At 34.6% G+C, this 15,746-nt stretch overlaps 1 protein-coding gene and 1 long non-coding RNA gene across 31 annotated transcripts in view; both read right to left on the bottom strand.

Annotated features, from left to right (window-relative positions):
• The window catches only part of GPHN (gephyrin), a 734,546-nt gene that overhangs the window by 224,324 nt on the left and 494,476 nt on the right, over window positions 1–15,746 (bottom strand). For all 30 annotated transcript variants that reach the window (XR_013395171.1, XM_077938281.1, XM_077938262.1 and 27 more), the window contains 1 exon segment: window positions 1,981–2,115. Coding sequence is in view for 29 of the 30 variants with exons in the window: in XM_077938281.1 (XP_077794407.1) it covers window positions 1,981–2,115 (135 nt within the window). In the remaining variant the exon portion in view is untranslated.
• LOC144330319 (uncharacterized) lies at window positions 10,934–14,763 on the bottom strand. The gene is made up of 2 exons (XR_013396370.1): window positions 14,692–14,763; window positions 10,934–13,461 (listed from the first exon to the last, which is right to left on the bottom strand). It is a non-coding gene; the product is annotated as an uncharacterized LOC144330319 (long non-coding RNA).

Below are 15,746 nucleotides of genomic sequence, written 5' to 3'. Positions count from 1 at the left end.
GCGTGGTGGCGGGCACCTGTAGTCCCAGCTACTCAGGTGGCTGAGGCAAGAGAATGGTGTGAAGCCAGGAGGCGGAGCTTGCAGTGAGCTGAGATCATGCCACTGGACTCCAGCCTGGGTGACAGAAGGAGACTCTGTCTCAAAAAAAAAAAAAAAAAAAAAAAATTATCTGAAAGAAATATAATCTTATTCCTAGACAAAGATATAATGCTTTCTTGAATTCACTGTCAATTTGAACATCTAAGTGTTAACTAAGGAAAAAATATCAAGACAAGCCACTTGCTCTCCTAAAATTCTGCAATAAGCAAATTAATTTAATGAATATTAACATTATTATTTTTCAGAATTTTACTTTGGTGAATTTGGAAGTACCAAGTCATTATTCAAATTTTATTTACTATCCTCTTTGTAACTAAAATATAATTGCAAAGTTTTAAAAATACTCAAGAATTATGTATAATTAAATTTAGCTTAAAATATTTTCAAAAAATATTTATAATTTCAGCATATCATTAAGGAAAAAAGAGACTATACCTTGAATACTTCTGTATTCCCAGCTTTTAGGTCTTAGTATTCAGTGAACAAAACATCTTAAAGTGAACTTAACTTTTAGTTTTAAATATTTTCCAGACTTTACAAGTGAGTTTAGCTGGTACAACTGGATTTTAATGCAGTCAAGCTGTAAGTTACTTTGTTTTAATAATATAAAAGACATAGACGAGATTTTTTCCATCTAATTCAGGTTTTAAGAATTCCTTCCTTTAATTCATTTGAAAATGTAGCTTGCTGGCACCCAAATGGCATTGGTGTACATTTAATGTCTACAGTGTTCTTACAGTTTAATGTTTATTGAAGATTTAGGACCTCAGTGTTTTAAATGATAAAATTAGTATCAGTTATTTTTGACATATATCTAAAAATAATGATATACAATGGTAACACTGGAAACATTGCTGAGAAGATTGTAACATGTAATGTAAAACAAATTGCACTATTCACATCAGAAACTGAGATCCCTTCTAGTCAAATTAAATTATAACATTCACAAAACTGATAGAAAAGATGGAATTGAGGAAGACAGCTATATGGTCCTTAAATTTGATGACAGAGGAAAAAACTATAATTTGAAAAATTAACTGTCAGAATCCTAGAACAAATTTAGTGTTTAACATCATGTCTTATTAAATAATAAGGAATGTTACTGTTAATCTTTGGTACCAATATTGCATCCATCAATCAGATAGAGAACTTGAAAGCACAAATGACTAACTTAATCAGGAAAGGAGCATTCCAGGAGAAAGTAGTCACAGCAGTAATAATGTCTGCTAGTTAATTTATCATATACACAAAGATGTGAGCAGCATAGAAGTGTCTCATCCTTTCCCCACCCTATACAACTCAGTGACAGATTATATTAAAAAAAAGACTAAGAAACTGCTTCCCTCTCCCAAAGGTTGGCATTAAAACTTTCTTTCTAATAAATTCAGATTTGTTTGCAAATATTAGGCAGCAACATTCCAAGATGAATATGTTTGAAAAAATTTGGAATGATACTAGAGCAGGGAGCTATCCCAGCCTGGACAAGTTTAAAGAAATCCCTTTGGTGACACAATTTTGTTAATCTTGCTGTTTACTGGCCAAAAGTACATTCATCCTCAGCATAAACAAATAAATTTACATCTATAATGATAAGTATACTAAAAAATAACAAATCTACAACAAAGAAACAGGAGCTACAGAAAGCAATACCCTTAGCTATGATGTAGGAGTAAAACATTTTGAATGAAATCTGTATTGTCCTACTATTGGCCTAATATGACAATTTGTGACACAATGGGTGGGAACTATCTCACACTTTTTTCATTTTTCATAGTGTAAACTTGCATGCAATCCAACCTTGACAAGCAGAAGGAAATACTGGTTAGTTTTCCCAGATTACTATAGAAGAGTAGGTGTAAGGTGTGAAGCAACTGTACTTACTTTTGGTGTTGGGCAGGAAGCTGTAGAGAGGCGAGATGTAGCCTGAGCACGAGGCGATTCTGAAGGAGTAGTGCTGAGGGAGGCTGTGTCTCGTGGGAGCACCTGAACACCACGAGAAATGATGGAGTCTGGAATCTGAACAAGGGGAACAACTATGGTTTAATATTCTGAAAATGCCAATAACATGTAGAATCAAGACCCCCCCCCCCAATTTTTTTTTTTTTTTTTAGCATTCTTTGCTGCTCAGCTCTGACATATTTGGTGTCACTTACTGTTAGGTATAAATGCATCCAACAACTTGAGATAGAATAGAAGCTTTCAGATTTAAAGTATTTTCCCTGGCAAGTACCATTTCCTAAAACGTTTTAATATGAGAGGCAGTATAGTATTGTGGTTAGGAATAAAGGATTTGTCATTCATATACTTGCTATGCCATTTAATAGTTTGAAATCTTGAGCAAGCTATTTAATTCCTAGATATTTTCCATTTCCTTTTTAGATCAGTCTCCAACCATTTTCACCCTCTCTGCTCTAAGCTGACCTGTATGGACACCATCAACAAATTATTTTCTGCCCTGGCTTCCAGTTGGGTTCAGTCAGTGGAAGGCACTGGCAGAAGACTGTGAGTTGGGATAGGGTAAGGTCTGGCATTTATTCTCCTAGCTCCCTCTCTACCAGGTCATCATAGGTTGGCTGTGTCACTCAACTCAAGATCACAGCTTGTGTCAGACTGCCCTTCTTGCTTATAGCTCTTTTTCTAGATTCTAACAGCACTCCTTCCCTTTGCCCCATTAGGTAGGAGCATTAATGGTTCCCACTGTTACTAGTCCCAGGCATTCCATGATGTCTTGTGGTTTTCCCTAAATTCTATTCAAACCTTTGTACATTCTATAGGTTCTTATTGAACTCTCCTCAATTACCTATTTAAGCATGCTATCTGAGTTCTGCTAGGACCCTGATGGATATACCTTTTGAATTGCCACTTCCTTTATCTGAAAATTGAGGATAACAATAGAATCTGCCTCACTGGAATCCTGCAGCGGTTAAGTAAAATAATGTATGTAAATTATTTAGCACTTTCAAGTGGTAAATATTTAATAAGTGTTGGTTATTATTACTGTTATTATTATACCTATCATCATAGTAAAGACTGATGTAATTGTCACCATTCTAAAAATATACAAACATAAAGACTAATACTGTAGATTATTTTTAACATTATTAATATATGTTGATTATAAATTTATTACTTTAGGATTTGCATAATTTAGTTCATGTTCTGGGCTACCAGTAATGGGCATAAGTGTTCTAAGAATGGGAACATGAGGACTTTCAAATTTTGTGCACAAGACTTGAAACATATGATAAAAAAACAAGCAATTAACATTTAATCAACAAATATCACTTACTATGTGAAAAGAAGAGAGAAACAGCCAGACTTCGTGACTAAAAGGTATTCCTAATATTATGCATCATTTCTGTCTCACAAAACTAATACTATTTCTATAGAATCTCCTTTATTTAGTTTCTATACCAACATCCTTAATTCCAAAGATATTGCTACCATTTCAGTGTTTGAAATTTTATGTGGTTTATAAACAACATAGCCATAAGTAGTAGGAATTTTGAGAAGCAAGACGACTCCATTTGCTTACATATTTGAGTACTGAATTGTGACAAATATTTCCAAGAAATAAAGAAAGTCTAATTTTGAAGAGCTATTTGTTGCCACTTATCTAATTAAAAAGGCCATGTATTTAAAAGAAGGTAAAATACCCATATAATGCCTTACATGACATCACATCCCTCTCCTTCACAGCAATGACCATACTTATAGAAAGTATCACAACATTTATGTGTGTAATACTTTGATCAATGTCTATCTCCCAAATTAGAAAGCACTGTCATGATGGAACTGTGTTTTGCTACTATTGTATGTCTAGTATCTAATGAAGCAACTGCAATAATAATGTCTCTCTGTGTGTGATATATATCTCCAGACTTATACACATAACTGCATATATACACTACATATCTCTGTGTGTATATATGCCTCAATGTAAATTTAAAATCAGGATATTTGAGGGAGAAGATAAGTTTAGATTTTGTGGCTAGGTATTTTTGGGCTACTAGTCTGGAGCTATTTGATGAGGTATATGGGTCTGGAACTCAGGAAAAAGTTAGGACATATAATTTCGGAATTATCAATGGAGGTAGTAATTTGAGTCATTCAAATGTGTCAGATCACCTGCAGAGAATATGTGAAAGAACAAAAGACAATGATTGAAAATTTGAGGTAACATTCATATTAAGAGTTAAGAAAACAAACTGAAGGAAGATAAGATCTCTAAGATAAGGATATATAGGGTAACCACACATCTGATTTTTCCTTGAACAATCTGGGTTTATACCTATTATGCTGGCTTAATTATTAAACAGCATTCATTTTCAAAAGCATTCTGGTTTGGAAGATACATTATTTGGTGTTCCTATCATAAGAAACTATTAGAGAAAAAAGAGGCAAGTAGAGATGGGTGAGTATCAAGGGAATGAAAAAAAGAAGATAGTTGCAAGATTTAAAAAAAAACAAATATGGGAGAAAATAGGAATAGAGAGAGAGAGCTGAAAAGAAGCCATTACATCCAGTTATTAAAGAAATTACCAGTAAAGTTAAAAATAGATGCAAATTGAGGAATTGAGTAGGCATGATAAAGCAAAGTAAATTGTGGGTAAAAGAGACAGACATTTATTACTACTATTACTACTATTTTTTTTGGTACTGCAGGAGAGGCCTTATTGATGAGAATAAGGGGAAGTAAAAGTGGTAAAGATAACTTTAGGAGAGCAGTAAAATTCTCAAAAAATGCATTGATGAATGAAAATGAAGGACAAAGCAAAAGAATTTTCAATTACCATTGTGGATCCAGTTAATATCAATAAACACAAATTTACAATTTCATTACATAGTCTGGAACAAATCTTCGCCCCAATGTTAAAAAAAAAAAAACTGCCTATGCTGGAGATACAGACTTAGAAATTATTGCAGATATACAGTTGTTGAAGTTACAGAAATAAATGAGATCCTAAAGATGAAGAGCATATAAGAAGAATATGTCAAGACAGATACTAGAAAAATGGGGAAGAATTAGACAATGAAGAACAGATGGTAGTAATTAGTTACCTGAGAGAAAATTTCATTATTTGATGAAGATAGAACCTGATTACAAGGGGTCAAGAAAAAACTGGAGGTAAGGAGAAGGAGTCAGTGAATATAGATTACTCTGTCGATAGACAATTGTATTGTTTTCATTTTGAGGACATTACGAAAAATGCCACAACCCATGGCTGTTATGATACCCATGTGAGTAAATTTCTGGGAGATATGTATATACACATGCACATTCAGGGATAGAATGGTTGGTTATAGGGTATGAATACCTTCTTTAAGAAATTTCGAAGTTGGTTAAGCCAATCTACACATCTGTGCACAAAGAACAGTTTCTCTTATTCTACAATTCAGTTCTACCCAGCATTGTTGGTATTATTCATTTTAAAAAATTTGGTGGGTGTGTAACAATATTGCGTTATGGTTTTATTTTCCCTTTCTCTGATTCTTAGTGAGAGTGAGCATCTTTTCATACATTTATCAGTCATTTAGGTTTTCTCTCTTGTGAAGTCCCCGTTCAAATCTTTGCCCATTTTTTCTCCTTATTTGGTTGTTCCTTTCTTACTAAAGTGTTAGATTTTAGTATTTATTCTGGATAACTAGTCTTTTATCAATTGTATATAGTGTGAATATCTATTCCTATTCTGTAGCTTGTCTTTTACCTTACTTTATCATGTCTATTGATGAACGAAATCTTTTAATTTTAATGTTGCTAAATATATCAATATTTTCCTTTATGTTTAGTGGTTTTTGTGTCTTAAAAGGAATCCTTCCTGAGTGACATCAGTGAAAATAGCAGAATAGAGAAATCCAAAATTCCATCACTCTACTAAAGCAGAAAATAAATTGGTAAAAACAGCCAGAATGAACTTTAGCAGAACTCTGAAAATGAATAAAATGATTACAACCAGGTGAAAGGTTAATCAAGAAAAATAAACAAAAAAGGTGGCCCTGAAGACAACAGTCCACATTTCCAATACAGGTCTGTAGTACCAGAGGGAAAACAAACCTTATTCTGAAAGAACTGTGGTTTTTTTTTTGTTTTGAAATATCTTATGGCTTATTGAAGGACACACTCGAAGGGCTTGCCTTTATTTCACTTAACTCAGAATACTCCCAGGGTTGAGGCAGCTATTCCTTGGGGAGTGTTTGCTCAAATATTTAAAGGCAAATGTATTAGCCACTGTCATCTGGGCACGGAAAAACAGGACAAAAAATAGATAAAGTGAAAAACCTGGGAGTGAGGGCTATGGAATGAGGTACTTTAAGGCATAAGGACTCTGAAAAGCTCCCACGTATCCTTTGGACTCTAAAAGGTCAGGTTTATGTTCAGTTTATGTCCAGGGCTGGACATATCCTCAGAAAAGACCTGAGAAGGTTCTATTCTCTCACTTGCGGATAAACTTGAGGCTCTATACAAGCAGGAAGTGAAAGCTAATGAAAAGTTATAAATTGCCTGGCTGAGTGTTGAAGTGTGACCTAATATATACAAAGAGCTCATCTGCAAAAACTGAGAGATTTTCTCTGATTTTTTTTGTTTTGTTTTTATTATTATTATTCATATTTTGGTTCCAGGCATTTAAGGAAATACCTGTCAAATAGCTAGCTGACTACTAAGCAAACAATAGAAACTTCAGAGGTTATGCACAACAAAGAAATATAAGCTAGAAAAAAGTATTTCAAAAAACGAACTAAACAAACAAATAACTACTACTGCTGAACAAGTAGCAACAAAAAGCCCCAGGGAGAGGGGAGAATCTAATTTCCAGAGTTGCTATTTATAATATTTAAATGTCAAGTTTTCAACAAAAAATTATGAAGTATGCAAAGAAGTAAGAAAGTATAACCTGTACAAAGGAGAAAAAAGGAAAAGAAAAAAGAAATAAACAGAAACTGTCTCTGAGAAAGTTCAGACACTGAGCTGACTAGACAAAGATTTTAAATTAATTATTTTAATAAAGTTTAGCTCAAAGAGCTAACAGAAACTATAAACAAAGAACTAAAGGCAAGCACAAGAATGATGCCTCACCAACAGGGAATCTCAATAAAAAGACGAATATCATAAAAAGAAACCAAATACAAATTCTAACACTGAAAATTACAACAGAAATGAAAAATTCACTAGTGGGACTCAATAGCAGATTTGAGCTGAAAATAAGGTGATTAACATGATCTAGTCTGAGGATCAGAAAGAAAAAAAATAAAGGAAAATAACAACATGGATTAAATAAAGAAAAATAACAACATGGCTTAAGCAATCTGTGGAATACCATCAAGCGTACTGAGATATGATTAATGATGGTCCCAGAAGGAGAGGGAGAAAGAAGCAAAGAGATTATTTGAGGAAATAATGCCTAAAACTTTCCAAATTTGATGAAAGACAAGAATGCACACAAGAAATTCAACAATCCCAATCTGGATAAACTAAAAAAGACTGACACCAAGATACATTATAATCAAACTGTTGAAAGTGACAAAGACGAAGAGAGAATTCTGATCCTCAGTAAGATTTACAGCTGATTTCTCAAGAGAAACCATGACAGTCAGAAAGCAGTGGAATGATATGGTCAAAATGTTGAAAGATGAAAAAATCTGTCAACCAAGAATTCTTTATCTGATAAAACTAAATTTCAAAAACGAAGAAAAATTACAATATTCCCAGATAAACAAAAACTGAGTGAGTTCATTGCTCATAAATCTGCCCTACAAAAAATTTCTAAAGGGAGGCCTTCGGGCTGAAATAAAAAGAAACTAGCCAGTAATTGTAATTGACATGAAGAAGTACAGAACTCTACATAGGTAAACACAAAGGTCAGTACCTTATGTATATTTTTGTTTGTGAATCCTCTTTTCTACCCCACATAATTTTAAAAAACTACATTAAGCAATAACTATAGATCTATGTTGATGGGCATACAATATATTAATTTATAATTTATGAAAATAACATAAGTAGGGGACAAGGTATGAAGTTGTTGTATAATATTGAAACTAAGTTGGTATTAATTCAAATTAGATTGTTATGAGCTAAGATGCTAATTGTAATTCCCCAGGAAAACATTAGCACAATAACTAAATAATAGTAAATGTCACAAGGAGAATCAAAATGGTACACCAGAAAATAGCTATACAGAAAAAAAGGAAGTAATAGAGGAGATAAAAAACAAAAATGATATAATATATATAAAAATAGCAAAATGGAAGAAACTCTTCTTTATAGTAATTGCATTAAATGTACATAAACTATCCAATTCAAAGATGGAAACTGGCTGAATGAATTAAAAAATACTATAATCCAACTAGAATCATGCATTGCATAACGACAATTTGATAGACAACAGATGACATATACAACAGTGGTCCCATAATATTATAATACTATATTTTTCCTGTACCTTTTCTATGTTTAGATATGTTTCAAAACACAAATACTTACCATTATGCTACATTGCTTATGGTATTCATTACAGTAACATGCTGTACAGTTTTGCAGCCTAGGACTAGGAACAACAGGTTATACCATTTGGCCTAGGTGTGTAGTAGGTTATACCATCTAGGTTTGTGTAATTATACTCACTCTGTGATATTCGCATAAAAACAAAATCACTGAACAATGCATTTCTCAAAACATGTCTCTGTTGTTAAGTGGAGTATGATTGTCTATGCTATCTACAAGAGATTCAAATTAGATTCAAAAGATCCAAATAAGTTGAAGGTGAAGGAATGGAAAAAGATATTCTATGGGAGCTGTAGCCAAAAGAGAGCTAGAAAAGCTACAGTAATATCAGACAAAATCAACTTTAAAACCAAAACTGTTATAAGAGACAAAAAAGATGTTACATAATGATAAAAAGGTCAGTTCATCAAGAAGACATAACAATTATTTAAAAAATACATAAAGCAAAAACTAATAATAATGAAGAGAGAAAAACTTCAAAAATAAGAGTTGGATACTGCAATATTCCACTTTTAATAATAGTTAGAGTAACTAGTTAGATCAACAAGTACAAGAGAACAGCAGTCCTCAATGTTTTGGGCACCAAGTACTGTTTTCATGAAAGATAATTTTTCCACAGACGGGGTCGGTGGGGATGGTATGGATAAAACTGTTTCACCTCAGATCATCAGGGATTAGTTCCTAGATCCCTTGCATTCACACTCCTATGAGAATCTAATGTTGCCGCTGATCTGAGAGGAGGTAGAGCTCAGCAGTAATGCTTGCTTGCCCACTGCTGCTCACCTCCCACTGTGCGGACCGGTTCCTAACAGGTCATGGACTGGTATCAGTCCTTGGCCTGCGGCTTGGGGACCCCTTCAATAGAAGACCTGAACAACACTATAAACCAACTAGACCTAACAGCCATATAGGAACACTGTGTCTGATACCAGCAGAATACACATTTTTTTCAAGTGAACATGAGGATATACCATATATATTAGGCCACAAAATAGGTCTCACAAAATTTAAAAAGATTGAAACCTTACAGTGTATTTTTTCTGACCATAATGGAAGGAAATTAAAAATCAATAACAGAAAGAAATCTGGGACCAGGTGCGGTGGCTTATGCCTGTAATCCCAACAATTTGGGAGGCCTAGGTGGGTGGATCACCTGAGGTCAGCAGTTCGAGACCAGCCTGGCCAACATGGCAAACCCCCATCTCTACTAAAAATACAAAAATTAGCTGGGTGTGGTGACACATGCCTGTAATCCCAGCTACCTGTGAGGCTGAGGTAGGAGAATCGCTTGAACCCAGGAGGCGGAGGTTTCAGTGAGCCGAGATTACGCCACTGCACTCCAGTCTGGGAGACAGAGCAAGACTCCATCTAAAAAAAAAAAAAAAAAAAAAGAAAGAAAGAAAGAAAGAAAGAAAGAAATTTGGGAAATTCACAAGTATGTGGAAATTAAACACATTTAAAAAAATTTATTTATTATTATTATACTTTAAGTTCTAGGGTGCATGTGTATAACGTGCAGGTTTGTTACATAAGTATACTTGTGCCACGTTGGTGTGCTGCACCCATCAACTCGTCAGCACCCATCAACTCGTCATTTACATCAGGTATAACTCCCAATGGAATCCCTCCCCCCTCCCCCCTCCCCATGATAGGCCACGGTGTGTGATGTTCCCCTTCCCGAGTCCAAGTGATCTCATTGTTCAGTTCCCACCTATAAGTGAGAACATGCGGTGTTTGGTTTTCTGTTCTTGTGATAGTTTGCTGAGAATGATGGTTTCCAGCTGCATCCATGTCCCTACAAAGGACATGAACTCATCCTTTTCTATGGCTGCATAGTATTCCATGGTGTATATGTGCCACATTTTCTTAATCCAGTCTGTCACTGATGGACATTTGGGTTGATTCCAAGTCTTTGCTATTGTGAATAGTGCCACAATAAACATACGTGTGCATGTGTCTTTATAGCAGCATGATTTATAATCCTTTGGGTATATACCCAGTGATGGGATGGCTGGGTCATACGGTACATCTAGTTCTAGATCCTTGAGGAATCGCCATACTGTTTTCCATAATGGTTGAACTAGTTTACAAACCCACCGACAGTGTAAAAGTGTTCCTATTTCTCCACATCCTCTCCAGCACCTGTTGTTTCCTGACTTTTTAATGATTGCCATTCTAACTGGTGTGAGATGGTATCTCATTGTGGTTTTGATTTGCATTTCTCTGATGGCCAGTGATGATGAGCATTTTTACATGTGTCTGTTGGCTGTATGAATGTCTTCTTTTGAAAAATGTCTGTTCATATCCTTTGCCCACTTTTTGATGGGGTTGTTTGTTTTTTTCTTGTAAATTTGTTTGAGTTCTTTGTAGGTTCTGGATATTAGCTCTTTGTCAGATGAGTAGATTGCAAAAATTTTCTCCCATTCTGTAGGTTGCCTATTCACTCTGATGGTAGTTTTTTTGCTGTGCAGAAGCTCTTTAGTTTAATGAGATCCCATTTGTCAATTTTGGCTTTTGCTGCCGTTGCTTTTGGTGTTTTAGACATGAAGTCTTTGCCCATGCCTATGTCCTGAATGGTACTACCTAGGTTTTCTTCTAGGGTTTTTATGGTATTAGGTCTAACATTTAAGTCTCTAATCCATCTTGAATTAATTTTCGTATAAGGAGTAAGGAAAGGATCCAGTTTCAGCTTTCTACTTATGGCTAGCCAATTTTCCCAGCACCATTTATTAAATAGGGAATCCTTTCCCCATTTCTTGTTTTTGTCAGGTTTGTCAAAGATCAGATGGCTGTAGATGTGTGGTATTATTTCTGAGGACTCTGTTCTGTTCCATTGGTCTATATCTCTGTTTTGGTACCAGTACCATGCTGTTTTGGTTACTGTAGCCTTGTAGTATAATTTGAAGAAAACACATTTTTAAATAACCAGTGAGTCAAAGAGGAAATCACAAGGGAAATAAGAGAATAATTTGAGACAAACAAAAATGAAAACATAACATATGAAAATTCAAGAGATGCAGAGAAACAGTGTTCAGAGGGAAACTTGTAGCTATACACATCTACTTTTAAAAAGAAGAAAGATTTCATATTGATACACTAATCTTCCACCCTAAGAAACTATAAAATAAAGTGTAAACTAAACCCAAAGCAAACAAGAGAAAATAATAAGAATTATAGTGGAGATAAATGAAATAGAGAACACAAAAACATTGAAAGAATCAACAAGACCACAGTTGGTCCTTCAAAAGTATCAGCAAAATTAACAAATCTTTAAGTAGGCTGACAAAAAGAGGAAAAGATTCAAATTACTAAAAGCAAGAATGAAAGTAGGAACATTGCATGAGCTTACCGAAGTGAAATGACTACCAGAGGATTATTTCATAATCATTAAATACTAGGAACAACTGTATGCCAACAAATTGCATGACCGAGATAAAACAGACAAGTATTTAGAAACACAGACACTACCAAAACCAACTCAAGAAGAAATAGAAAATCTGAATAGAAATACTAAAAAGGTTGAATCAGTACATAAAAATACTTTCAACAAGGAAAAGCCCAGGACCAGATGGCCTCATTAACGAATTCTATTAAATGTTTAAAAAAGAATTAACAAAAATTATCTACCAACTCTTCTACAAAATATGAGGAGGGAACATTTCCTAGCTCATTTTAAGTGGCCAGTTTTACCCTGACACTAAAGACAATGACATCTAAGAACAAAAAAACTACAGGCTAATATCCTTTATGAATACAGATGCAAGTATCCTTAACAAAATACTAGGAAACAAAAACAAATACTATACTAAAATGATTATACATCAAGACCAAGTGAGAGATATTATAAAAATGTAAGAGTGGCTCAACATAAGATGATAAGTCAATGGAATACATCATGTTAACAGAATGAAGGGAAAAAAAACTTCACAAATGATCATCTCCGTTAATATAGAACAAGCATTTGATGCAATACCCTTTCAGGATAAAACACTCAGAAAACTAGGAATATAAGGCAACTTCCTGAATTTGATAGAGGCATCTATACAAAACCCACAGCCAACATCTTCCTTAATAATGAGACAGAAAACTTCCGCTAAGTTCAGGAAAAAGGATGTCTGCTCAGGCCAATTCTACTTAACATTGTGCTCAAAGTTCTAGCCAGGGAAATTAGGCAAGAAATAGAAATAAAAGCCTTCAAATTGGAAAGGAAGTAGAACTATATTCACAGATGACATGGTTTTATATATTTTTTTATATACACACACACACACACACACACACACATATTCCTAAAACATCCATAAAAAGAACAAGTAGAGCTAATAATCAAATTTAGCGAAGTTGCAGAATACATGAAGAACACACAAAAATCAGCTGTATTTTTATATACCAATACTGAAACATTCAAAAATAAAATTAAGAAAACAATTCCATTTACAATAGCATCAAAGAGAATAAAATATGCAGAGTAAATTTAACCAAAAAATTATAAAACCTGTATATCAAAAATTACAAAACATTGCTGAAAGAAATTAAAGGCAAATAAATGGAAAGACATATGTGTTAATGGAATGCAATACTTAATATTGTTAAGATGGCAATATTGCCCAAAGCTGTCTACAGATTCAATGCAATCACTGTCAAATCCCACTGGTGTGTTTTGTAGAAATAGAAAAACCTATCCTGAAATTCATATGGAATCTCAAGGGAACCTAATAGCTAAAACAATCTTGAAAAAGACAAAGAAAGTTGGAGGATTCATAATTCCTGCTTGCTTTCTTTCTTTTCTTTTTTTATTTTTGAGACGGAGTTTTGCTCTTGTTGCCCAGGCTTGGGTGCAATGGCACCGTCTTGGCTCACTGCAACCTCCGCCTCCTGGGTTCAAGCAATTCTCCTGTCTCAGCCTCCCAAGTAGCTGGGATTACAGGCACCCGCCACCATCCCCAGCTAATTTTTTTTTTTTGTATTTTTAGTAGAGATGGGGTTTCACCATTTTGGCCAGAGTGGTCTCAAATGCCTGACCTCAAGTGATCTGCCCACCTCGGCCTCCCAAAATGCTGGGATTACAGGTGTGAGTCACCATGCCAGGCTAATTTCTGCTTTTTAAACTTACTTAAAAGCTATGTAATCAAAACAGCATGGTACTGGGATAAGGCAAACATAGGTTAATGGAATAGAATTGAGGGTCCAGAAATAAGCACTCTTAACTTCATACTTAATTGATTTGAGACAGGAGTGCCAAGGCAATTAATTGGGAAGAACAGTCTTTCAATAAATTATGCTGGAACAACTGCATATCCATATGCAAAAGAATGAAGTTGAAACCTTGCCTTACACCATACACAAAAATTAAGTCAAAATGGATCAAATACCTAATTGTATTATAAGAGCTCAACTATAAAATTCTAAGAAGAAAACATAAAGGTAAATCTTCATGACTTTGGTGATGGATTTTTAGATATGACACCAAAAGTACAAGCAACAACAGAAAAATTAGATTAACTGGACTTCATCAAACTTAAAAACTTTTGTGCAAAGAACATTATCAAGACAGTGAAAAGACAAAATACAGAAAGGAAGGAAATATTTGCAAATCCTATCTCTGATAGAGTCCAGTATCCAGCACATATATAAGGAACTCTTACAACTCAATAATAAAAAGACCAACAACCTGCTTGAAAATGGGCAAAAGGCGTGAATAAACATTTTTCCAAAGAAGCTACACAAATCATCATCAAGTATATGAAAAGATGTTCAGCATCCTTAGTCATTAGGGAAATGCAAATCAAAACCACAATGAGATGCCATTTCACACCCACTCAGATGATAAGAATTAAGAAAAAAAGAAGGCCCAGTACAGTGGCTCACACCTGTAATCCCAGCACTTCGGGGGGCCGAGGCTGGAAGATTACAAGGTCAGGAGATGGAGACCGGCCTGGCCAACATAGTGAAACCCCTTCTCTACTAAAAATACAAAATTAGTCAGGCGTGGTGCCGGGCACCTGTAATCCTAGCTACTTGAGAGGCTGAGGCAGGAGAATCACTTGAACCCGGGAAACTGAGGTTGCAGTGAGCCAAGATTGGGCCACTGCACACCAGCCAGGGCGACAGTGAGAGATTCCATCTCAAAAAAAAAAAAAAAAAAAAAGAAAAAAAGCAAACGCTGGCAGGGATATACAGAAACTGGAACCCTCATACATTGCTGTTGGGTATATAAAATGATGCAGCTCTGTGGATAATAGTTTGGCACTTCTTTAAAAGTTAACATAGAATTATCATGACAATGAATTCCACTCCTAGGTGTATATTCAAGAGAACTGAAACAGGTGTTCAAAATAAAAACATACATGAATGTGCCTAACACCGTTATTTTAATAATCAAAAAGTACACACAACCCAAATGACCATCAGCTAATAAATGGATAAACTAAATGTGGTATACCTTACAATGGAATATTGTACAGCCACAAAAAGGAGTACTGATACATGTTACCACTTGGATAACCTTGAAAACATTGTTTATTTAGTGATAGAAACTAGACATAAAGAGTTACATATTGTATGATTACATTTGTATGTTATGTCCAAAATAAGTAAACCTACAGAGACAGCCAATTAATGGTTGTCAGGGGCTGGGGGCAGAGGGAATGGAGAATAGACTGCTTAATGAGCAAGGTGTTTTTTGGGGGGGTAGTGATAAAATGTTCTGGAACTGGATAAAAGTAATAGTTGTGCAACACTGTGAATGTAGTAAAAGTCACTGAATTACACACTTTAAAATTAGAATGGTATTTTATGTTATGTGAATTTTACTTCAATTCAATTAAAAAAGAAATTCTTTCTTAAGCCAGCGTAATAAAAACATTGTTCTATAAAAATCTATAAAAGCTTTATAGTTTCCTCTTCCCTGTTTGGGTCTCTAATACACCTGGAGTTGATTTTTGTATACTGTGAGATAGGGGAACCAATTTCATTTATTTTCATATAGATAGCCTGTTGTCCCAGCATCATTTATTGAAAAAATAACTTCTCTATAATTCTGCACTATAAATTATCATACACTAAGTGACCATATGTGTGTTGATGTGTTTTGGGCTTTAAATTCTGTTCCATTGGTCTAAATATTAATTCTGGCACCATTAAG

The sequence above is a fragment of the Macaca mulatta genome, chromosome 7 (genome assembly GCF_049350105.2).
Source record: "Macaca mulatta isolate MMU2019108-1 chromosome 7, T2T-MMU8v2.0, whole genome shotgun sequence".
Taxonomy (NCBI): Eukaryota; Metazoa; Chordata; class Mammalia; order Primates; family Cercopithecidae; genus Macaca; species Macaca mulatta.
Note: the sequence above shows the minus strand (reverse complement) of the source record. Positions and strands in the feature narration are given on the sequence as shown.